Source organism: Triturus cristatus, chromosome 2_1 (assembly GCF_964204655.1).
Source record: "Triturus cristatus chromosome 2_1, aTriCri1.1, whole genome shotgun sequence".
Lineage (NCBI taxonomy): Eukaryota > Metazoa > Chordata > Amphibia > Caudata > Salamandridae > Triturus > Triturus cristatus.
This window is the reverse complement of record NC_140581.1, coordinates 1,072,957,271-1,072,979,703: the sequence shown is the minus strand read 5'-3', so window position 1 is coordinate 1,072,979,703 and position 22,433 is coordinate 1,072,957,271. Positions and strand designations below refer to the sequence as shown.

Sequence of the window (22,433 nt, the reverse complement as noted above, 5' to 3'; positions counted from 1 at the left end):
AAGGGTGTCACCAAGCACGCTACAGAGGTGTTCAAAGACCCTGTCAGAGCCAGAGTACTGAACCCTAGAATAGAGAAGAAGTACAAGGCGGCACCCACAGACCCTGCTTAAATCAAGGGCCCTGCTCCCCTAGATTCCCTAGTTGTCTCCACAGCTAGAAAGCGGGCTAACTCCCAATCCTCAGGAGATGCCCCACCGCCAGACAAAGAATCTAAACTTCTGGACGCGTCTGGTAAACGCACCGCCTCCCAAGCTGCAAACATGTGGCGCATTGCAAACACACAAGCACTGCTTGCGCGATATGATAGAGCACACTATGACGAACTAGAGGCTCTTATGCAGCACCTTCCAGAAAAATACAAGCACAAGGCTCATGACCTCATACAGGAGGGTAAACTAATTACAAACACCTCCATTAAGTGTGCCCTCGATGCAGCCGACACTGCTTCTAGGGCCATAAATACCAGTGTCCTGCTTCGTCGCCACGTCTGGCTCAGGATCTCAGGGTTCAAGCCTGAAGTCCAGGCATCCATACTCAATCACCCCTTTGACTAGGAAACACTCTTTGGGCCAAAGGTAGACTAAGCGCTCGAAAATATGAAGAAAGACACAGACACAGCAAAGTCTATGGGGGCACTCCAAACACAAGCCTCCAAACGTTCCTTTCGACGCTCGTCCTTTCGTGGCACAGGCAGAGGCTCCTCCACCGATAACGCCTCTACCTCCTACAAGTCCCCTCCTCAAAATACCTTTTCAAAGGGCAATCAGAGAGGTGGTTACAGGGGTAACAACAATAAGGGCAGGGGCAAAACCAACAACACCCGTTCTGCCACCCCCCCCCCGCACAATGACTCTCCTCCGCTCCCCCCAGACCATTCCACTCCGGTCGGGGGCAGACTACAAAACTTTATCCACGTATGGGAGTCCATAACATCGGACAAATGGGTGACCCAAATCATTCGGTCAGGGTACTGTCTAGAGCTAACATCTACCCCACCCAATATCCCACCAAGGCACCGTCCAATGTCTCAAGAACATTCCACACTGCTCAAACAAGAGGTACTCTCACTCCTGCAAAAACACGCTATAGAGCAGGTCCCCGTCAACCAACGAAATCTAGGGGTCTACTCTCTATTTCTTAATACCAAAGAAAGACGAGACCCTCAGACCCATTCTGGACCTCCGGCCTCTAAATGCCTACATACATTCAGACCATTTTCACATGGTCACTCTACAACAAGTCCTCCCACTCCTCTGCCAGGGAGACTTTCTCACAACCTTGGATCTGAAAGACGCATACTTTCACATTCCAATACACCCCTCTCACAGGAAATACCTCAGGTTCGTGGTGGACGGGCAACATTACCAATTCACGGTTCTCCCCTTCGGGGTCACCACTGCACCACGAGTGTTTACCAAATGCCTAGCAGTAGTAGCAGCACACCTCAGACGTCAACACATTCACGTCTTCCCTTACTTAGACGACTGGCTGATAAAAGCCACGTCCTACCACCAATGTGTGCAACATACAAACAGCACCATCCAACTGCTCCACCAGCTAGGCTTCACGGTGAACTACCAAAAGTCCCACCTCATACCATCTCACACAAAGCAATATCTCGGGGCCACTATAGACACCTCCAAAGGTATTGCCTATCCAAACTCAGCCAGAATCACAAGCATTCAAGCCTTACGCAAAGCATTCCTTCCCCAACACTCTCTTCCAGCAAGAGTGTTCATGAAGCTCATAGGAATGATGGCGTCTTGCATATTTATAGTGCCCCATGCAAGACTCCACATGCGTCCACTTCAAGAGTGCCTAGCACAACAGTGGAACCAGGCCCAGGGTCAGCTGACGGATCTGGTGTTGGTGGACGGCCGCACACATTACTCTCTGCAGTGGTGGAACACCACAAACCTTTCCAAAGGACGGCCGTTCCTGGACCCGGTTCCTCAGGTGATTCTAACAGCGGACGCATCGCTCTCCGGCTGGGGAGCGCACCTCCTACACCTCACAATGCAAGGTCTATGGACGCCACAGCAAAAATCGCTCCACATCAACCATCTGGAGCTCTTGGCGATCTTTCTAGCCCTAAAATCTTTCCAAAAACAAATTTCGGGCAAAGCAGTCCTCATTCGCACAGACAACATGACTGCGATGTATTATATACAAAAACAGGGGGGGACACACTCTCCCCAGCTCTCCCGCTTAGCCCAGAGCATATGGAGATGGGCAATTCCCCAAAACATCTTTCTCCTGGCACAGCACGTTCCAGGAGTACAAAACACCATAGCAGATCTGCTCAGCAGACAAACGCAACAACTACACGAATGGGAACTGCATCCACAAGTTCTTCACCCATTCTTCAAACAGTGGGGGCATCCTCAAATAGACCTCTTCGCCACCCACGAAAACAAAAAATGCCCAAGCTTCGCCGCCAGATACCCACACCCATTGTCCAAGGGCAATGCGATATGGATTAACTGGTCAGGCAGATTTGCATACGCCTTTCCACCTCTCCCACTAATTCCATTAGTGGTCAGGAAGCTACAACAGCACTCCCTCACACTCATTCTGGTAGCTCCAACGTGGGCCAGGCAGCCGTGGTACACCACGCTACTACAACTATCAGTGGTACCACATCAAAAACTGCACCTTTCCCCATGCCTCCTAACCCAGAACCATGGAGAAATCAGGCACCCGGACCCAGCTCAGCTCAACCTGGCGATCTGGCTCCTGAAATCTTAGAATTCGGATACCTTAACCTTCCCCCTGATTGCATGAACATCATCATGGAAGCCAGACGTCCTACCACTAGAGCATGCTATGCCGCAAAGTGGAAAAGATTTGTAATTTACTGCCGTAACAATACAATCAACCCCCTAGATGCATCCATACAGCACATCATATGCTATCTGCTCCATCTTCACAGGTGTAACCTGGCATATTCATCCATACGCCTACACCTAGCAGCGATCGCTGCTTATCTACAAAACAGACAGCATTTATCACTCTTCAGAGTGCCCGCTATTAAAGCCTTCATGGAAGGCCTTAAACGAGTAATTCCTCCCAGGGCACCACCTTCCCCTGTATGGAATCTAAATTTAGTCCTTACACGACTAATGGGTCCGCCCTTCGAACCAATGCACAAATGTGAGCTACAGTTTCTCACCTGGAAAACAGCTTTCCTTGTAGCTATCACTTCCCTTAGAAGGGTTGGTGAAATACAAGCGTTCACCATACAGGAACCCTACATACAAATGCATCACAGCAAGGTCATACTTCGCACAAATCCGAAGTTTCTGCCCAAAGTCATTTCCCCCTTCCACCTCAATCAATCAGTGGAATTACCTGTCTTCTTTTCGCAACCCCAATCTGTTGCAGAAAGGGCCTTACACACACTTGATGTAAAAAGGGCGTTACAATACTACATACAAAGAACGCAACCCTTCAGGAAGACTAAACAATTGTTCGTTTCCTTCTCTCCACCACATAAAGGCAACCCCATTTCAAAATCAGGGATAGCTTGGTGGATTGTAAAATGCATACAAATTTGCTATCAAAAGGCAAAGAGAACATTATCTGTTCCCCCTAAAGCCCACTCTACAAGAAAGTTAGGGGCTTCTATGGCTTTTCTAGGGAATATACCCTTAGATGACATCTGCAAGGCAGCCACATGGTCTACACCGCACACCTTCACAAAACACTACTGTGTAGATGTGCATTCCAAGCAGCAAGCTAGGGTGGGCCAGGCTGTACTAAAGACACTTTTTCAAACAGCTGCAACGGATACCGGTGGTCGCCGCTAAGGTTGGGTACTGCTATATAATCTATGCTAAGTGTACAATCTGCAGCTCATATGCCTCGAACGGAATATGCTACTTACCAGTATGCATCTGTTCTTGGCATGTAGAGCTGCAGAGTTGTACACGCCCACCCGCCTCCCCGGCTACCTGTATCCGTTCCAGTACATCTTATTTAGATACAACACATGGGTTTCTCACTGTTATTACTACGCTCCATCATTTCCCTGTTGGCGAAAAACAATCTGAGGATGGAGCCGAAGCCCATGCGCAGTACGGACCGAAGGAGGAGTCACCAAACTCGTGACTTCCAAAGACTGTCCAAGAAGAAAAACAAACTGCAAACATCCGGGCCCAACACCAGATGGCGACCTATGCTAAGTGTACAACTCTGCAGCTCTACATGCCAAGAACAGATGCATACTGGTAAGTAGCATATTCCATATATATATATATATTGCTGTCAGTCCGTGTGCCTCGAAGGCACGGAAAAAAGGGCGGAGCCGCGAGTGGAGCCGTGCTTCTGTGACTTCGTCGGCGTGGAGAGCTACAAAAGTTTCCAAATGTTGCTGGCGCAGGGGATATTCACAAGGTGAGGATTCCACAGGCAGATACTATATCCACCAGAAAAAGCTTTACCGAAGGTAAGTAACTTGTTCATTATGTCACTAGACTTTGCCAATGCATGGTTCAAGCAACAGTCCATTGTGGTGCGGATGTGTTTTACTGAAATGTAGGATAAGTATTAAGTTAAGTGATTGTTTTATTTGTTTTAATTGCAGTTCTTTTGTCGATATGTTCACTATTGTGTGACCCAAACCCAGATGACCCCCTAGTGCCTGAGATTGCACGAATCTACAAAACAGATAGAGCGAAGTAAGTATGGCAGCTATTGTAAGATACCTAGTAGTTTGGTTTTCAAGCACAGGAAGCTTTGTTCCTCTGCATACTACAGTACACCATGTTGATCATTTTTTAAATGACGTGCCACCTTTCTTTTCATGGGCATATGGCCCATTTCCTCCATCTCCCTACTCCATTAGCCCCCACCCCCTTTCTTTTGATTGTAAGAATGTTTGATCAAATTCTATGGCAACATTACTGCCCTCAGAACATCTGCAAACATGTTTCTATCGTACACACCCTTGCCTAACACTCCCTGTCAATAGAACCTGGTCTCCCCTACCATCCCTCATTACCCGTCTCCAACCCCCACTGCCCCCCAGCCCCCCTTCTCTTCTCTTGCACAGAGGTTCGGCAGATATCGCATGCTCCGAGCAGGCAAAGTAGGTCTGTGTTCACTCTCCTCAACCCCCAAACCACTCCTTTGGCAGAACAGGGAATTCCATGCTGAATTCTGACCGCCCCTTTTGGGTCCATGCATTTAATGCATTTATGCAGTGCTCCGATTGGATAGATCTTGTAATAATAGTATGAAATCTGATAGTGATTTCTAACCGCGGATTCCCCACCTTTTGAAGTTCCCCATGGCGGCAGACTTGATCTGGAAAATGTCCAGAAGCAGCTGTGTGCCAGCGACTCCGTGTAGGCCTGAACAAATTAATCCCCAGTATCATATATGCCATTATCCGAATCTGTCCCAAAAGGTAATGCAAAAGCAGAGTCCCTTGAGTCAAAAGCACATTATCGGTGTCAGATGGATTGCACATCTGTGGAGGAATAAGCAGCATCAAGCACTGCCTTGGTCGGTGTTGTAAGGTCTTTGCTGGTCAGCGCTATGGGTTGCCCGTCAGCCAGCATCGGCTGATCTTGCTCCAATGCTAGTTTTTGTTAGGGTGGGCGAGGGGGCAGCAGGATATGTTGGGCTTCAGTATCAAACCTGCTACAGACTCTGGAGCGGATCCAGAGTGCCCAATTGGCTCCTTGGGAGGTTCTGCCAGCGGAAGTCCAGATGGGAGGTCCCTATGCTCCTTGGTGCCTATAGGCAACCTAGAGGGAGTCTGTCATGTAAAAATGTGTAACATTGCATTTGAAAACTCCATAATTTATTGTGGCTTGGCCTGGGAAGTTTGGACTGGTACAGGGTTTGATGGGGAACCAGCACAGCACAACAACTTCGGATACAGTTGAGGATTGCAATGGCTCTCGAAAGGGGGCAGAGTCCCACTTTGACTTCTTCCTCTCCTAATTGAACTTACCTTGAGACCTGGACCTTGACCTTTCATGGGACCGGCTTTGGGAGTGGGACATGTATCTCCCCCGTGACTTAAACTGAAGCAGGGTCTTCTGATACTTGGCAACAAAAAGCTTTACCTTCCACTCTTGAATAGCCTTTGAATGCGTCATAGCACAGTCGCTGCAGGTCTTGGAGTTGTGGTCTTACCCCTGACACGACAAGCACACCAAGTGGGATCAGTCACAGACCTTGTTTGTGACATTCCCTACAAGTCTTAAACCCTGTAGACTGATGTGGGCATAGCCGTAGCACACTGCAGAAAATTGTGAACATGTTTTGAAAAAAACTTAAAAAATAGTCTGAGACTTGGGGTAGCTGGGGATTCACATCTTTTGGAGTAGAAAGAAAGGAACTGGTATCAGTGCACATGGGTGGTGCACATATAGGCCTGTGCACATTACTTCTGGTGCGGAGTGACATCGGTGTGGAGTCGCTGACGGGCAGGCGTACTGTTTAAAATTTTTCGAATCCATCTGATGGCTTGGAGAATATCCAAAAGGTGAGGCATCTGCAGTGAGGTAGTCTATACTAGGAAGAGTGCTACCGAAGGTAAGTAACTTGTTTTTCTAAGTTGACTTGTCAGTCATCAGAAATTCCTCCCACCCTGACATCTCTGCATAGGATCTCTTCTGGCTTTTAATCGGGCCTTTCTCTCTAGCTGCTAAGCACACATTGGGTTCGCTGCTTGTTGCCAATGCTTCCTCTGCATTAAGAACTTCTATCAAAATCCAGGACATAATTAAGACAGGAGAGGAATGCTTGAAGCCAATTAAGATGGCGGTGTGTTAGCGGGGGCAGGAACCCCATCTGCCTAACTGTGATAAATCCATCATCATCATTCTCCTCATCCACAGACTGCCAGATGCAACAATCCGTGCCCATTTAAGCAACTTTGATAACTGCTGGGCAGATGGATAGTGTGGTCAATACGGTGCTGGTGTCTTCAGTTGCATGTCAATATAACCAAGAATCTCCACTGTCTCCATTTGTTGCATTGTGCATCTCTTCCCTTTGCTCTTTGCTTTCCCTGTCCCCATCACTACTTACAAAAGACTGCAGCCTTTGGTGTGCTACAGGTAACCTGAGCTCTAATGGACAACTGTTCTTTGCCTAACCTTGACACTGCCTTTACTAGCTCCCTACAGTAACAAGAGTGCATAAAGCGGTAGTTAATCGCAAGACCATTTGGCCAAAAGGTTGATATGGAGGGTTAGGTGACTAATACTAGTTTGAGTCCAGGAAGAGTGAACAGTTCTTACGACTAAAGAAGTGAACTGAATTGCTGCCATAACTGTGGAACTGGAGAATGGTGAATCGGACTGTAACTTACCTCCTAGTGAGAAGTGGGATGGTCTGGCTGGGATTCAAGCTTCGAATGTCCTTTAAAAGATGTACACAACACACCACTCCTACCTTACATGTACTCCTCTCAGTATCGAGCACATTCCTTTCAGACACCTTCAAATGGCCATTTTCAGACCGTACTCTTTAAAAAGAACTCTTTGATCCACATTCACTTAGCAATGCACCAGTGCTACATCGTTGGAAAACTGCCAAACCAACAGCACTGTCGCACATCACAGTACCATGCGTCCCAAGAAACACCTTAGTAGGGCCAATGTTAACACATCACCCTTTTATCCGCACAGTGATTGCGTGCCTCAGCAAGCTAACAATTGACTAGCTGAACAATGTCCCAGCTACCACCAAAAGCATAAGCTCTTCTGCACATCCAACCGTGAATGAACACTCAAGGTTGAACACCATTCACTTTCATCCTGATCTACTCCCCTCCCAATATTTTCTCCTAGTCTCTTACTAACAAACAGCTTAGTACATTTAGTTGATGACCTCCAATGTCCCACTTGAAAGAGCATCCAGTTACATCTTCCGATGTTAGGTCTTGAAAATAGAATTTGGCACTATACAAACACAAGCATAATTTATATTGTTTGCAAATAACCAGGCATTCGGTTTCCAATACTTACTCATTATACTAGGGACTTAATTTAGTATCACTTGGCAAAGGTGTCTGGGGGACTGAAGTATGGGTTCTGCTGTAGTGAAGCATTTGGAAGACATTTGCAAAGGGGGGTAATCTAGAACATGTTCTTAATGTTTTTCTTAAATTCCAGACATTGTTGGTAGTTAATCATGGGGGTGAGCACTGAGGTTTGGAATCCGGGCGTGCGGTGTCTGATGGTGGGAGGTGTTAACCTGTGATGGAGATGTGATATTGGGCAATAGCTTTTCTTGCTACTGACCAACAAGTTGCAGCACTTTGCAACACTTCTCGATCATTCGATGGTTGATAACATCTATCGAGTTAAAGTTCTTGGGGAGAGAGCGGGTTGTAGAAGTGTTTTTTAAGAGCTACTTGCTCGGTTTTTTTTTTCTTCTTCATATGAATTAAAGTAGGACTTTTCCAATAGTTTTATTTTGAACTTGAGTCCTCTTTGCATGATTTGTTTTCCTCTTTCTTTTCCACGTTCTGGTCTCTTGGAGTTAGGTAAATAAAACTGAACTCTAGCCCTAGATGTGGGGTGTACTTTTATGGAGACTTAGGTCCAAAATGATAGCATGCATATGGCAAAGCAAACACAAGGAGATGATGGACGGAGCGCTGAAACATTTCAGACACTCACCCGCCAGTCACAGATCTGGGTTGAAGCCATCATCGTTCTTTAGCTCACTTCGCCACCCCCAGTTCAGACACAGCTATATGCAAATGAGTCGTGACCCCATTCCTCATGGGAACAGTCCAGCCTGAACTGCCGAGTCCTGTCTTCCCTGGACCGGAAACCAGCATCCTGGGACCGGTTTCGGGCGAACAGCCATCATCAGCCAGGCTAGCTTGAATCCAGTGGCAAAGTGAGTAAGGGAGCCACGTCTGGGCATACCCTGACAACTTAAGCGAACAAAGCAAACCCAAGGTGATGATGGACAGAGCGCTGAAACTGTTCAGACCTCCTCCCACCCCCCTCCCCCCAATTTCCGCCTCCCCCAGCCCCCCCCCCTGCCCCGTCACAGTACTGGGTTAAATCCATCCTCTTTATTTAGCTCACTTCGCCACATGACAGACGCCACTCTAGTACCTAGTAGCAACCCCCCATAATCATCGGCCATACAGATACTTGCCGAAAGATAAAGTATCCATCGGAAAAAAAACACAACTCTAGGGATATAACTTGTACTGTTCGAGGCATATGAGCTGCAGATCACACACTAAGGATAAGATCGCCATCTGGTGTTGGGCTCGGATGATTGCAGGTTGTTGTTGTCTTCGGAAGAAGTCTTTGGTCACGAGATTGGTGACTCCTCCCCTGGACAACAGTGCGCATGGGCATCCACTCCATCCTCAGATTGTTTTTTTCCGCCATTGGGTTCGGATGAACTTTTTTCCGCTCCAGCAGAAAACTTATAGAAATCCCTACAACTCTCATAACTTCAAAACTCGACGTCGAAAACCATATCGGACCGACTCCGGACGCGGCTGATGGAAAGGACACCTTTAAAAAAAAAAATGCCCCCAATGTGGAGCAAAGTTCCCTCATAGCGATCACCACGAGGTCTGTAATTTGTGCCTTTCACCAGACCACAACGAATCCAGCTGTCCAGCCGGCGCCGCATTCCGTTCGAAGAAAACCATCCGGGACCGGAGAGCTCAACGCCATATCGTGGCCAAGCCGGTTCCGGAACCAGAAGACATCTTTGCACAGGACGTCCCTGACGATGACTCCGAAGATCTCCAAATCGTGTCCGAGGCCGACGATTCAGATACGGGGCAGCCTGTGAGTACCAGCCCCCCTACCCCAACACCACCCAAAAAGACATTTGTCAAGACTCTGCCAGCTGGGCCCAGTCGCGATCCAAAAACATCTTCTGAAGCCCCGCCCTTGGGTCCGGCTCCGAAGAAAAGTAAGCCTGCAGGTGGCTCGGGCTCGAGCAAACCTCACGCCATTGTGCCTTCGGCACCAAAGCAGGCTTCGGGACCGAAAACTCCATCGGACCCGAAACGTCACTCGGTCCCGACATCTCCACCGGCACCGAAACGTTCTTCGGCGCTGAAATCTCCACCGACACCAAAAGGCTCCTCGGCACCGAAAAGCTCATCGGCACCCAAAACATCTTCGGTGCCCAAACACGTCCATAAAGACCCGAAAAAGTCGGCGCCACAGCCGCCTTCAGACACGGAGGAACTCTTTCGACCTGATCCTAAGCAAAAACGGATTTACATAAATCCAAAAACTGGACATGTCACGGCGGTGCCCTGCAAGAAAAGGAAGCTGGACTCGCCACCTCCTCCAGCACCTCCAAAGAAGGACTGTGCCACTTCACCCTTGCGTCCTTCCTCTCCTACATTACCTCCTATTCCATCCCCCCCACCCCCACCGCCTGCACCTCTACCATCTCCTTCTCATACACCACCTCCACAGGATGATTATTTTGGGGGGGGAGGAGACCCAGATTTCTTTACTTATCCCACTGATCCTACTGATCCCTTTACACTCCCGGACACAGCACTAGTAGATGACTGGACTTACCCTATGCCTGATGTGCCTGACCCCGCTCCATACCCCTCAAAACCCTCCCCTCCTGATGACCATTTAGGGTTCGGTCAGCTTATTAACAGAGCAGCGTCGTTTAATGGTGTCACCATGCACACCGACACTCCTGAGGGGGATTTTCTACTTGAAACTTTTGAGCAGTCCCAGAAAACAGTCCACATTCTACCCATGATTAAAGGAGTGATAAAGCATGCCACTGAGGTTTTTAAACACCCTGTCAGGGCCAGGGTTCTCAACCCCAGAATAGAGAAAAATTACAGACCAGCGCCACAAGATCCTGCGTACATCAAGGCGCAACTCCCCCTAGACTCACTAGTCTTCTCCAATGCCAGAAAAAGGGCCAACTCCCAAACAACCGGAGACACGCCGCCCCCAGACAAGGAGTCTAAACTCCTGGAGGCTTCCGGCAAAAGGGTTGCCGCTCAAGCGGCTAACCACTGGCGTATCGCAAATACACAAGCCCTATTGGCTCGTTATGATAGAGCCCATTATGATCAACTGGAGGACCTCTTGCAACACCTGCCTGAACCTTTCAAAACACAGGCCACTGACCTCATACAAGAAGGCAAACTAATATCCAATGCCTCCATTAAATGTGCATTAGACGCAGCGGACACCGCCTCTAGGGCGGTCAACACAGGCGTATTGCTTAGACGCCACACATGGCTGCGCATCTCGGGCTTCAAGCCGGAAGTACAAACCTCCATTCTTGCTCAACCCTTTAATCGGGAGCAACTATTCGGCCCGGCAGTGGACACTGCCCTAGAAAAAATGAAGAATGATAATGAAACTGCAAAATCTATGGGAGTATTGCAGTCTACTCAACCCAGAAGCTCCTTTCGTCGCTCCTTTTATAGAGGAGCTTCCAAAAATGTGGGAACAGACAACTCTTCCACCTTCAAAACATCAGGTCAAACATCCCCTAACAAAGGATATTTTAGAGGAGGTTATCGGGGAAACCATAATAAAGGCCGGGGCAACAACAACACCCGTTCCTCTACAGCCACCAAACAGTGACTTTCCACCACTCCCCCCAGACCATTCCACTCCAGTCGGGGGCAGACTTCAACAGTTCCTACCTGTCTTGAATACCATCACTACAGACAGATGGGTAAGACAAATTATCCAATATGGCTACTGCCTCGAACTCATAAACCCGCCCCCAAACATACCACCCAGACACCGTCCCATGACGTCTCACCACCTCACGCTCCTCAAACAGGAAATACAGTCTTTGCTTCAGAAAAACGCAATAGAACCTGTTCCACTACAACATCGGGGGCACAGGAGTATATTCTCTATACTTCCTCATTCCCAAAAAGGACAAAACTTTGAGACCCATACTGGACCTCAGACTACTGAACCAGTACATACAATCAGATCATTTCCACATGATCACTCTCCAACAGGTCCTTCCATTACTTCAACAAGGAGACTTCCTTGCTACATTAGACCTCAAGGACGCATATTTTCACATCCCTATGCATCCCGCTCACAGGAAGTATCTACGATTCGTGGTAGACGGTCAACACTATCAGTTTACAGTTCTCCCATTCGGAGGAACAACTGCACCAAGGGTGTTCACCGAGTGCTTGGCAGTTTTGGCAGCATATCTCAGGAGACAACAAATCCACGTCTTCCCCTACCTGGACGACTGGCTCATTAAAGCCAATACTCTACACAAATGCGTTCACCACACCCACTGCACTATTCAAACCCTGCACAACTTGGGATTTACCATCAACTACCCCAAATCTCAACTACAACCCTCCCAAGTACAACAATACCTGGGAGCCACCATAGACATAGCCAAAGCCGTAGCTTATCCCAGCATAGCCAGGATAGCCAACATACAAAGTATGATCGAAACATTTCAAACACAACACTCTCTCCCTGCAAGAGTGTTCATGCAACTCTTAGGCATGATGGCGTCATGTATCTCCATAGTACTCACTGAAGTGGTGGAACACCATCAACCTGTCCAAAGGGCGGCTGTTCTTGGAGCCCCTTCCACAAGTTGTGCTGACCACCGACGCATCTCACAGGGTGGGGAGCCCACCTCCTTCAACACACCACTCCGGGACGGTGGACCACTCAACAAAAACAGTTCCACATCAATCACCTAGAACTTCTCGCGGTGTTCCTAGCACTGAAATCCTTCCAAGTGCATCTCCAGAACAAAACTGTCCTCATCCGCACGGACAACATGACCACAATGTATTACATACAGAAACAAGGAGGGACACATTCTCTACAACTGTCCCAACTGGCGCAACAAATTTGGAGATGGGCAATTCCCCGGAATATCTACCTGCTAGCAGAACACCTCCCAGGGGTTCAGAACCAGGGGTCAGACCTCTTAAGTCGCCACACACAGCAGATACACGAATGGGAACTACACCCCAAAGTCTTACTCTCATTCTTCCAAAAGTGGGGACAACCAGACATAGACCTGTTCGCCACACCAGAAAACGCAAAATGCCCAATCTTCGCCGCCAGGTACCCACACCTGCGATCAAAGGGCAATGCAATATGGATGAACTGGTCAGGCAGATTTGCGTACGCTTTTCCGCCTCTCCCTCTCATTCCATTTGTGGTACGCAAACTGAAACAACAGTCGCTGACACTCATCCTAGTGGCTCCCACTTGGGCACGTCAACCCTGGTTCACCACACTTTTGGAACTATCGCTAGTTCCACATCAAAAACTACATCTCTCCCCAGATCTCTTAACCCAGAACCATGGAGAAATCAGACACCCAGATCCTCAAACACTGAACTTGGCAATCTGGCTCCTGAAGTCTTAGAGTTCGGGTACCTCAACCTTCCTCCAGACTGTATGAATATCATTACAGAAGCCAGGAGACCTACTACTAGGGCATGCTATGCTGCAAAATGGAAACGATTTGCCATTTACTGCGCTAACAATGACATACAACCACTGGATGCTTCCATCCAGAACATCATTTGCTTTTTATTGCACCTGCAAAGATGCAATTTAGCGTATTCCTCTATACGTCTAGATCTAGCGGTATTGGCAGCCTATTTGCAAAATAGACAACACATGTCTCTCTTTAAGGTACCAGCTATTAAAGCATTTATGGAGGGTCTTAAAAGAATCATTCCTCCAAGGATACCGCCTTCCCCGGTGTGGAACCTTAATATTGTTCTAACACGGCTCATGGGTCCACCATTTGAACCAATGCACAAATGCGAACTGCAGTTCTAACATGGAAAGTGGCTTTCCTCATCGCAATCACATCCCTGCGAAGAGTAAGTGAAATACAAGCCCTAACTCTAGAAGAACCCTTCCTACAACTACATCGGAACAAAGTGGTTCTTAGGACGAATCCAAAATTCCTCCCTAAAGTCATTTCCCCTTTACATCTAAACCAGTCTGTGGAACTGCCAGTCTTCTTCCCTAATCCAGACTCAGTAGCCGAGAGGGCACTTCATACCTTAGATGTTAAGAGCCTTGCTCTATTACATCGATAAAACCAAACCTTTTCGGAAAACCAAGCAACTGTTTGTTGCTTTCGCACCACCACACAAAGGCAACCCCATTTCCAAATCTGGTATCGCCAGATGGATAGTCAAATGTATCCAAATATGTTACCAGAAAGCTAAACGTACTCTTACCGTTCCCCCTAGGGCGCACTCCACGCATAAAATAGGGGCCTCTATGGCATTCTTAGGGAACATCCCCTTAGACATTTGCAAAGCAGCCACATGGTCTACTAAACACACCTTCACTAAGCATTACTGTGTTGATGTGCAATCCAAGCAACAAGCTTCAGTAGGCCAAGCTGTCCTAAAAACTCTATTCCAAACTGCTGCAACTGATACAGGTGACCACCGCTAGGGGAGACACTGCTATATAGTCTATCCTTAGTGTGTGATCTGCAGCTCATATGCCTCGAACGGAATATGCTACTTACCAGTATGCATCTGTTCTTGGCATGTAGAGCTGCGGAGCCACACACGCCCACCCGCCTCCCCGGGACCTGTATCTGTTCCAGCATTGTCTTAATTAGACACTACACATGGACATCCTTTCTCTTTACTTCTTACACACTCCATTTCCCATCATGGCAAAAAACAATCTGAGGATAGAGTGGATGCCCATGCGCACTGTTGTCCAAGGGAGGAGTCACCAATCTCGTGACCAAAGACTTCTTCCGAAGACGACGACAACAACCTGCAATCATCCGAGCCCAACTCCAGATGGCGATCTTATCCTTAGTGTGTGGCTCTGCAGCTCTACATGCCAAGAACAGATGCATACTGGTAAATAGCATATTCCTTATAGTGAGGTGGGGGAATCTATTTTATTAGTGGTTGATTATGGACTAAAGTTGTTGGCTAAGATGGCTTGATATTGTTGACTTGAGAAGGTTTCATAAATAAAGTGAAGCTTGTGGAGGTGCAGAAGAACTTGTTTCATCAATAGGTTTTTGTAGGTAGGTTTAACAGTGAAATCCCCTTTAAGAACGACTAGCATTGAATTTCTTTCAATATTTGCAAATTAGTTCTTGCCAGGGGATTGTTAGTGTGGTAGTGAACTTTTATATGGAAGCCTATTTCCATACTTCTTGAGCCAGACTCGTACAGATGCAGCAGGAATGAAAGATTTTCAGTGTGAAAACTTAACAATGACTTGTTAGTAACTGGGTAAAATTAATAGGAGGTGGCGGCAGCAAGGAATTAACTAATTGACTGGAGAAAGATTTTCTACAAGCGCCTGTTCCTATTTGTATTTTAATTGTTTGGTAACAAATCTGAAGTCCGATTTGGCACTGATGGAAAATGCGCGGACAAACACTATATTGTCCCTCGAAAGTAGAAGTTACTGGGGCATTCCGTTTGTCTTCATAACAGTTTTTTTCAGGTTGCTCAGGTTTGTACTCTAATTATTGTTTTACTTTTTATTTGTAGGTACAATAGAATAGCTCGTGAATGGACTCAGAAATATGCCATGTGATGGTCCTCAAGCAAAATAACCTACATTACAGCTGGAATAAACTATAAATTACTGTTAATTTTGACTTTTTTTTTTTCCTGCCGCACTGACTCATCTGACCTCAGTATGTTTTTTTGGTTTTTTTGTTCTCGTTTCATCTGAAGACCATTGATCATCTTTGGACAATGCTGCTTTTAGAAAGTGTAAAATAACACAACTTCAGTTGACAATTATTCAGCAGTTATTTCAAAATGGAGCATAATTCATGTCCATTGTCTTCACATACTTGGGTGTGAACTAAAACCATCCCATGTCTACCCCATACTGAGGAGGTCACCTTCAGTGAAGATGGATGCTTAGTTTCACATGAACGGACGCTACACTGCACCAGCAGGATTTATCTTATTTGAACATTGCAATGTTTGATATTTAAAGGCTACATCAAAAACTTGACGCTCATAACTGATTTTACGGCTCAAGAACGGGTCCATACAATTTCCATCAGTGGAACAGAAAATGAGATAACATTATGCATGCCTAGCAAATAATACAAGTTTTTGTTACTCTGAATGGATTCGAGAGTCCCTTTGGTCATTCCTATTTTGGAGCGCCACCAAAAGTGTAGCTTATGTTGTCTCTTCCCTACTGTACCCTTAAGCCCCATCATGGTCCACTTCAGTGGAATCTTGGAGGTATTAGTTCTCTCTCCAGAGCCCGTTACTCGCACACTGAATGAATGAGCAATTCAAGTGTCAAATGGATGAGTATTTAACTAATAGCTCTTTTTATTGTATATTTTTCTTTAATAAAGTTGCATAAACCAATGTGTTAGCTGCCTGAATTAATCAATGTTGAATGCACAATATTTTGTAACTACATAGAAGCTTTTTGTCTGTTTTTACTGCTAGAATTTTCTTAATGTCTTGACTTAAAATAATGCTGTCAAGCTCAAGATTGGATACTTTGTTGAAATAATTTTCCTACATTATGTCACATTTAAGATGTATAAATGGATATAAAGACTTATAGCTAAATCTTCAAAATGTGACTTGGAAGTAGTAACTTGCCAACCTGCTTTTGTTTGGATCGTTGGTAGGTTTGCAGATGCACCGACTGCTCTTAGTGTGGTGGAGGGTTTTAATGGGACCGAAATACTAGTCCAGTCCTTTAGTGTGTGTGAGTGAAAGTTGTGAAGAGGTTGTGTTTGAAGTGGTTAATCAGCGTGTGGGCATTTTCGTCTGTTATTTACATTTGAAGCATTACAAATAGTCAGCACTTAATCTCTTTTTGAGGTGACTAAATGTGAATAGACTTGCTGGTAAATGTTTGTTTTACAATAAAACTGTGCCATTTAGTTTTCAAACTACTGCAGAAGTGGTTGCCAGATGTTTTCATTCCCATTTATTGCTGTCTTCTGTAACCTTTAATTTGAGCTCTGTATTATCAGTTTGATTCCTTTGTAACTTGTTTAACTAGCCCTCTTGCACTGTTATTAGCTATGTGCATCACGATGTACTTTGCCAGCTGACTGAAGTCTGAAATCTAGTTCCATAATAAATGCTAAATCTCACTATTTGGAGAATTTGTATTCAGCGCACATTTGACTGCCGATATGAGCCATGTTTTATGAATTATTTTTCCTCTAGAAGTTTATTTTGCTAGAAGTACTGTCTAAACCTCTACATCTGTATTCAACCATCAATAAGTGTGTTTCTCTATTGATCATTGCGTTTACTGCTCCACAATGAAATAGTAATTATAGCACTGTTTATTTTATATATGTATTGTAACGTTAACACAGTGCTTGATTTGAGCAAGGTAAACTTGATGGCTTAATGATGGTTATTAGTGCTGTAATCCTGGTTGTGGTATAAACAACTTTTTTGATGTTCACATGCAAAACATGACGTCCTACTATATGCACTTACTGACTGCGAACTTGTTAATATTCACATGGTAATATAAGCAATGTGTATACTTGTAAGTTTTGTTCTACTTCGGGCCCTCACTGAAAACTCTTGCTGCAATACTCAATTTGAAACTGAATCCATTTGTAGACAGTTAATTTGTGCCACCTTTTGGCTTCTATATAGACATTTTTTTTTTTATACTTTATGTATTTTTGATTATTTTTTTGCTAATTATCCTGCTCTGCATTGCTTTATTAGTAAAATACTTTCTCTGCTTCGTTCCTGCTAAAAAGAAATTGGTGAACCAGGCCTCCCCCTGCCCCCAATACATTTTTTCCTTTTTTATTTTTTCTTAAAAGTGCAAGACTGGAGAAATTTCACTTGTAAGATTTTGAACTGTTTAAAACAGTCTCCCAATGTATTTTATCGACCTGACCGCCTCCGTTAAATGTGTTCTGGACTATTTGCCAGTTTCCTTTTTAAGCTTGCATATCTGTACTAATTGGGACAATAGTAACGTGTGAAAACAGGTCACTTTCTTATCGCTTCACTATATTTTAAAGCGCCCATCATATCCCTAAAACCACAAAAAGGAAAATGCTTAAAATGTTAACCTCGTCCTTGATCTTTGTAAATTAAGTGGGGTTATTCAGAAACCTACTGTTTAAGCATACACTCTTTCCGTCTCTGCAATAAAGATGATAACTATACTTTTTTCTGTCTAGTCTGTTTTGGGAATTTTATAATTTGAATAACAAGTTTGTGGATTTAAATCCCTGGTGATAGTCATCCCAGTATTAAGCTAATAGTTGGTGTCTTGGCAAATAGCTGGTATTCTGCTTTAGATTGTAAAATGGCTGAAGACTATCATTGACATTTGTTTGTTTCAGGGGTAGTATCCGTTTAAGTGGAAATAAGGGGATCTTTTTGTCCTGCTAGATCCTGTCTTTCACAATTAAGACTAGTAGTAATGTGTTATTGCCCCTCCTTTCGGTCCCACATCTGTGTCCTACTGGTTTGGTACAACCGCCTTACAACAGTTTTCTGGGTGGCTCATGCTTCTTGCTTGTAGGTTAGAATTTCTTTAAAACGTCTCTGACTTGCTTAATGAGTATCACCTGACCCTTCCCATGATGGGCATTTGCGGAGGAGAGTAGGTCCTGTGTGGCCGCACTTTAGAGTTAGGCAAGCTCTTTGGTGTTTTTTTTTTTTGTTGTTTTTTTTTGTTTGGCGACGTTACCTTATGAAGTAAAAGGTCATCTTCAGCCCTCTCCAAGCCAGTGTGTTGAATACTGTAGCATCTATACCCCCTCCTCCACATGAACTGTTGGAATATGTTTAATTGGTAAACCCTGAGCAAATCTCCAATTGTTAAATGTTCCTGTCTGTTTTTGTACTGTTAAAGTTTGAGTCAGCCTTTCAAAATGTTATAAAAATCTAATGGTCAGTATGAACAGTAGACTAATTGGTGTCATATTTTATCAAACTCAAAAATTATTGGATCTTTTAGAGAACTTAATCTGGGAGGAAGTACATTATTTGGTCTGCATTAATTCTAATGTTGACAGGCAATTAAGATTACCGCTTAACAAACACCACCTTCTAAGATGCAGCCAATGTTGGCGTTAAGCAATATATACAGCAAGTGTTTGTGGTATTGAGATTTGTGCAGTCCATTTTGTTTAATTGTATGTTATTTGTTGCAACCAGGCTCCTACTCCTCTTTGGCATCATGGTGCATAGTGGAAAAGAAAACAGACTAACCTCATTCAGTAAGCATGGATGAATCTTAGTTCTGTGGTGATTAGTGTAGGGAATTGTGATGTGACCAGTGGAATCCTTCAGATTTACTTTATTATTAATTTTGTTAACCTCAATCTTCAAATTTAGGGGCTTCCTCACCAAATGATATGGTTGAAACTTTTGTTCATTTCCAGTTAACTATTTCTTTTTCATTCAAGGACACCAATGAATACTAGCATCCATTGGAAAGGTTTATTGTTGAATGACTGTCTCTATTTAACCCCTTAACTGCTGGGCAATTTCCCCCCCCCCTGCTGAGCCCTTTTTTGGCTATTTGTAGTAGTTCGCGATTAGGCCTCTAACTTTTTGACCACATAAGGTATCCACGCCAAATTTGCGTCCTTTTCTTCCAACATCATGGGGATTCTAAAGGTACCCATGGTTGGTGGATTCCCCTGGAGGGGTCCCAGATTTTAGTCCAAAATACAGCTAAATTATGTTTGGGGAAAAATAGGAATAAAGTCCTGCATATGAAAGTGTTTGGGTTTTTCCCTGCAAATGGTATCAAAAAAGGGTTTGTGGGGCTGAAATCTCCATTTTCCCTGCTTTTAGGGAATGACAGACGTTTGTCAGAAAACCAAATATCTTTACAGTTTTGGCATTTTTCTGGGACATAGCCTATTTTTGCTATTTTTTTTTTGTGCTTTCAACCTCCTTCCAGTTGATGGTAGAAATGGGTATGAAATCAATAATGGATCCTGGAAATCTATACATTTTAGAAAAGTAGGCAAAATGCTGAATTCAGCAAGGGGTCAATTGTGTAAATCCTTAACGTTTCTTTATAGAAACTAACAGTTAAATATAGGAAAAATTGAAAATTTGTTGAAAAAAACAGCCTTTTGTGTCAACGTTTTCACCTGTAACTTCTTCTAATTAGGACAGCTCTTTGAAAGCAATATACCGTTACATCCACTGGACCTTACTGGTTGTGGGGATATATAGGACTTGTAGGTTCACCAAGAACCCGACAAACCCAGAGCCAAAAACTGAGCAGCGTCTTGCAATGGTTTTTTATTATGTACCGGGTATATAGCAATTATCCTGGGAAAATGTATACATGGAAAATTCGGTATGAAAGACTTCTATGCATTTCTGAAATGGGAACAAAATATAGAGTTTAGAAACAGTAGATATCCGCACATTTCCGAACTATGGAATACTCATACTAGCATGAGAATTTTTGGTCATTTTTCAAATGGACTTCTTTTTTTACACATGGTCTTTCATTTGGAAGGCAGAAATGCATTGAAAGTCAATAGGTAAAAACAGTTGCTTTACAAATCTGAATTACCCTAAGGGTCCCGATAAAAATGGTACCTCACTTGTGTGGGTAGGCCTAGTGCCCGCGACAGGAAACGGCCCAAAACGCAACGTGGAGACACCACATTTTCACAGTGGAAAAATTACCCTTTTTTTGCAAAGTACCTAGCTGTAGTTTATGAACCCTAGCTCTGCCGGCACCAAGGGAAACCTAGTAAACCTATAGATTTTTGAAAACTAGACACCCAGGAGAATCCAGGACGGAGTGACTTGACTGGCTCTCACCAGGTTCTGTTACCCATAATCCCTTGTAAACCTAAACAATTATCCAAAAAGACACTTTTTCTTCACATTTCTGTGGTGGAAAGTTCTGGAATCTGCGGGGATCCACAAAATTTCACCCACCCCGCGTTCCCCAAAGTTCCGATAAAAATGGTGCCTCACTCATGTGGGAGGCCCAAGTACCCGCGACAGGCAAGGGCCCAAAACGTATTGAGGCAACATCACAATTGCCTATCACAAAACGTTTTGTGCCATTTCCTGTCGCGGGTACTTGGGCTTCCCACACGAGTGAGGCACAATTTTTATCTGGGGACCTTGCGGAACACTGGGTGGTAGGAAATGCATGTCTGCCCGGCAATGCCACAACTTTCCCACACAAAAATGTGTGGAAAAAGATTATTATTATTATTATAATAATTTTTTTCAGCTTAATTTGAGGTTTGCAGGGGATTCTGGGTAAGAAAACGTTGGGGGATCCATGCAAGCCATACCTCCCTGGAAACCCCGGGTGTCTAGTTTTCAGAAATGTGTGGGTTTGGTAGGTTCCTCTAGCTGTCCGCCGAGCACGGGGCCAAAAACCCAGGGGACCCCCTCGCAAAACAAGGTTGTTTTTTGATAGGCAATTTTGATGTCTTCTCAATACATTTTGGGCCCTTGCCTGTCGTGGGTACTAGGGCCTCCCACACGAGTGAGGCACCATGTTTATTGGGAGACCTGGGGGAACGCTAGGTGTTAGGAAATTCGTGTCAGTCCGGTGATGCCACAACTTTCCCACACAAAAATGTGTGGAAAAAGTGAGCTTTTTTTTCAACTGAATGAGGCCAGCAGGGCATATTGGGTAAAAAAAAGCAGTGAGAGCCACGCAAGTCATTCACCCTTGTACTTCAACCGCCCCCCCCCCCCTTTGTCTAATACTCCAGAATGTAAAGGTTTGCCCAGGTGACGACTGAGCTAGAGCAGAAAGTTCCCTGCTACCCATTTTGACAAAAACAAATCTTACAAAAGGCCATTAAACCGACACAAATATAAATCTAACACTAATTTGATAAAGCTAATCTACCACTTACACTGGTTGGTTTTAGCACCTCCAGAATCGCTGGCTTCAAAGCACAAATACTTATCAAAGTATATAAATATTGAAGCTAAGTCTTCTGAAGGTGAGCCATAAAGCCACTTCACGGCACCAACCGCTTTATGGTCCATTCACACGCCACACACAAGACTTCCTTACCGCCAGCCACGGGCCCAAACAACTATATCACTTGCACTCACACAAGCATACTGCCGCCATGCAAGGGCCCATCACATTCATATGCCACAAGACATAATGACTGACTGTTTATTTTACCACCTGTCAAGTCTCCACCCCCTTCCAGAACGTTACGCATGCCCTGTGAACCTATACTAATGGCTTCCATGACAGCCACATGAGGCTCAGGAAGACACTCACTATGCTAAATCCAAGCAGCATTGACCCAGTACTACAGTAAATTCAGTGTGAGTGTGGCAGCAATTGATTTGAATCCATGGGTGAAGAAGTCCGGACGTGTATCTATACTACCTTTACTATCTGCCTTCTACCTTTGCAATATTCCTAGAAAGTGTACCTACTGTAAGCTGTTCTAACCCGTTCGTGTGTCTGGCCTCAGA

General features: G+C 44.9%; 1 protein-coding gene across 1 annotated transcript in view; it reads left to right on the top strand.

Annotated features, from left to right (window-relative positions):
- The window catches only part of UBE2D3 (ubiquitin conjugating enzyme E2 D3), a 103,406-nt gene extending 85,258 nt beyond the window's left edge, over positions 1-18,148 (top strand). Inside the window, exons 6-7 of the mRNA XM_085636142.1 lie at positions 4,587-4,680; positions 15,504-18,148. Of these exons, the coding sequence (XP_085492268.1) occupies positions 4,587-4,680; positions 15,504-15,549 (140 nt within the window). The 3' untranslated portion in view covers positions 15,550-18,148. The remainder of the gene's footprint in view (positions 1-4,586; positions 4,681-15,503) is intronic.
- Positions 18,149-22,433: the final 4,285 nt, after the last annotated feature.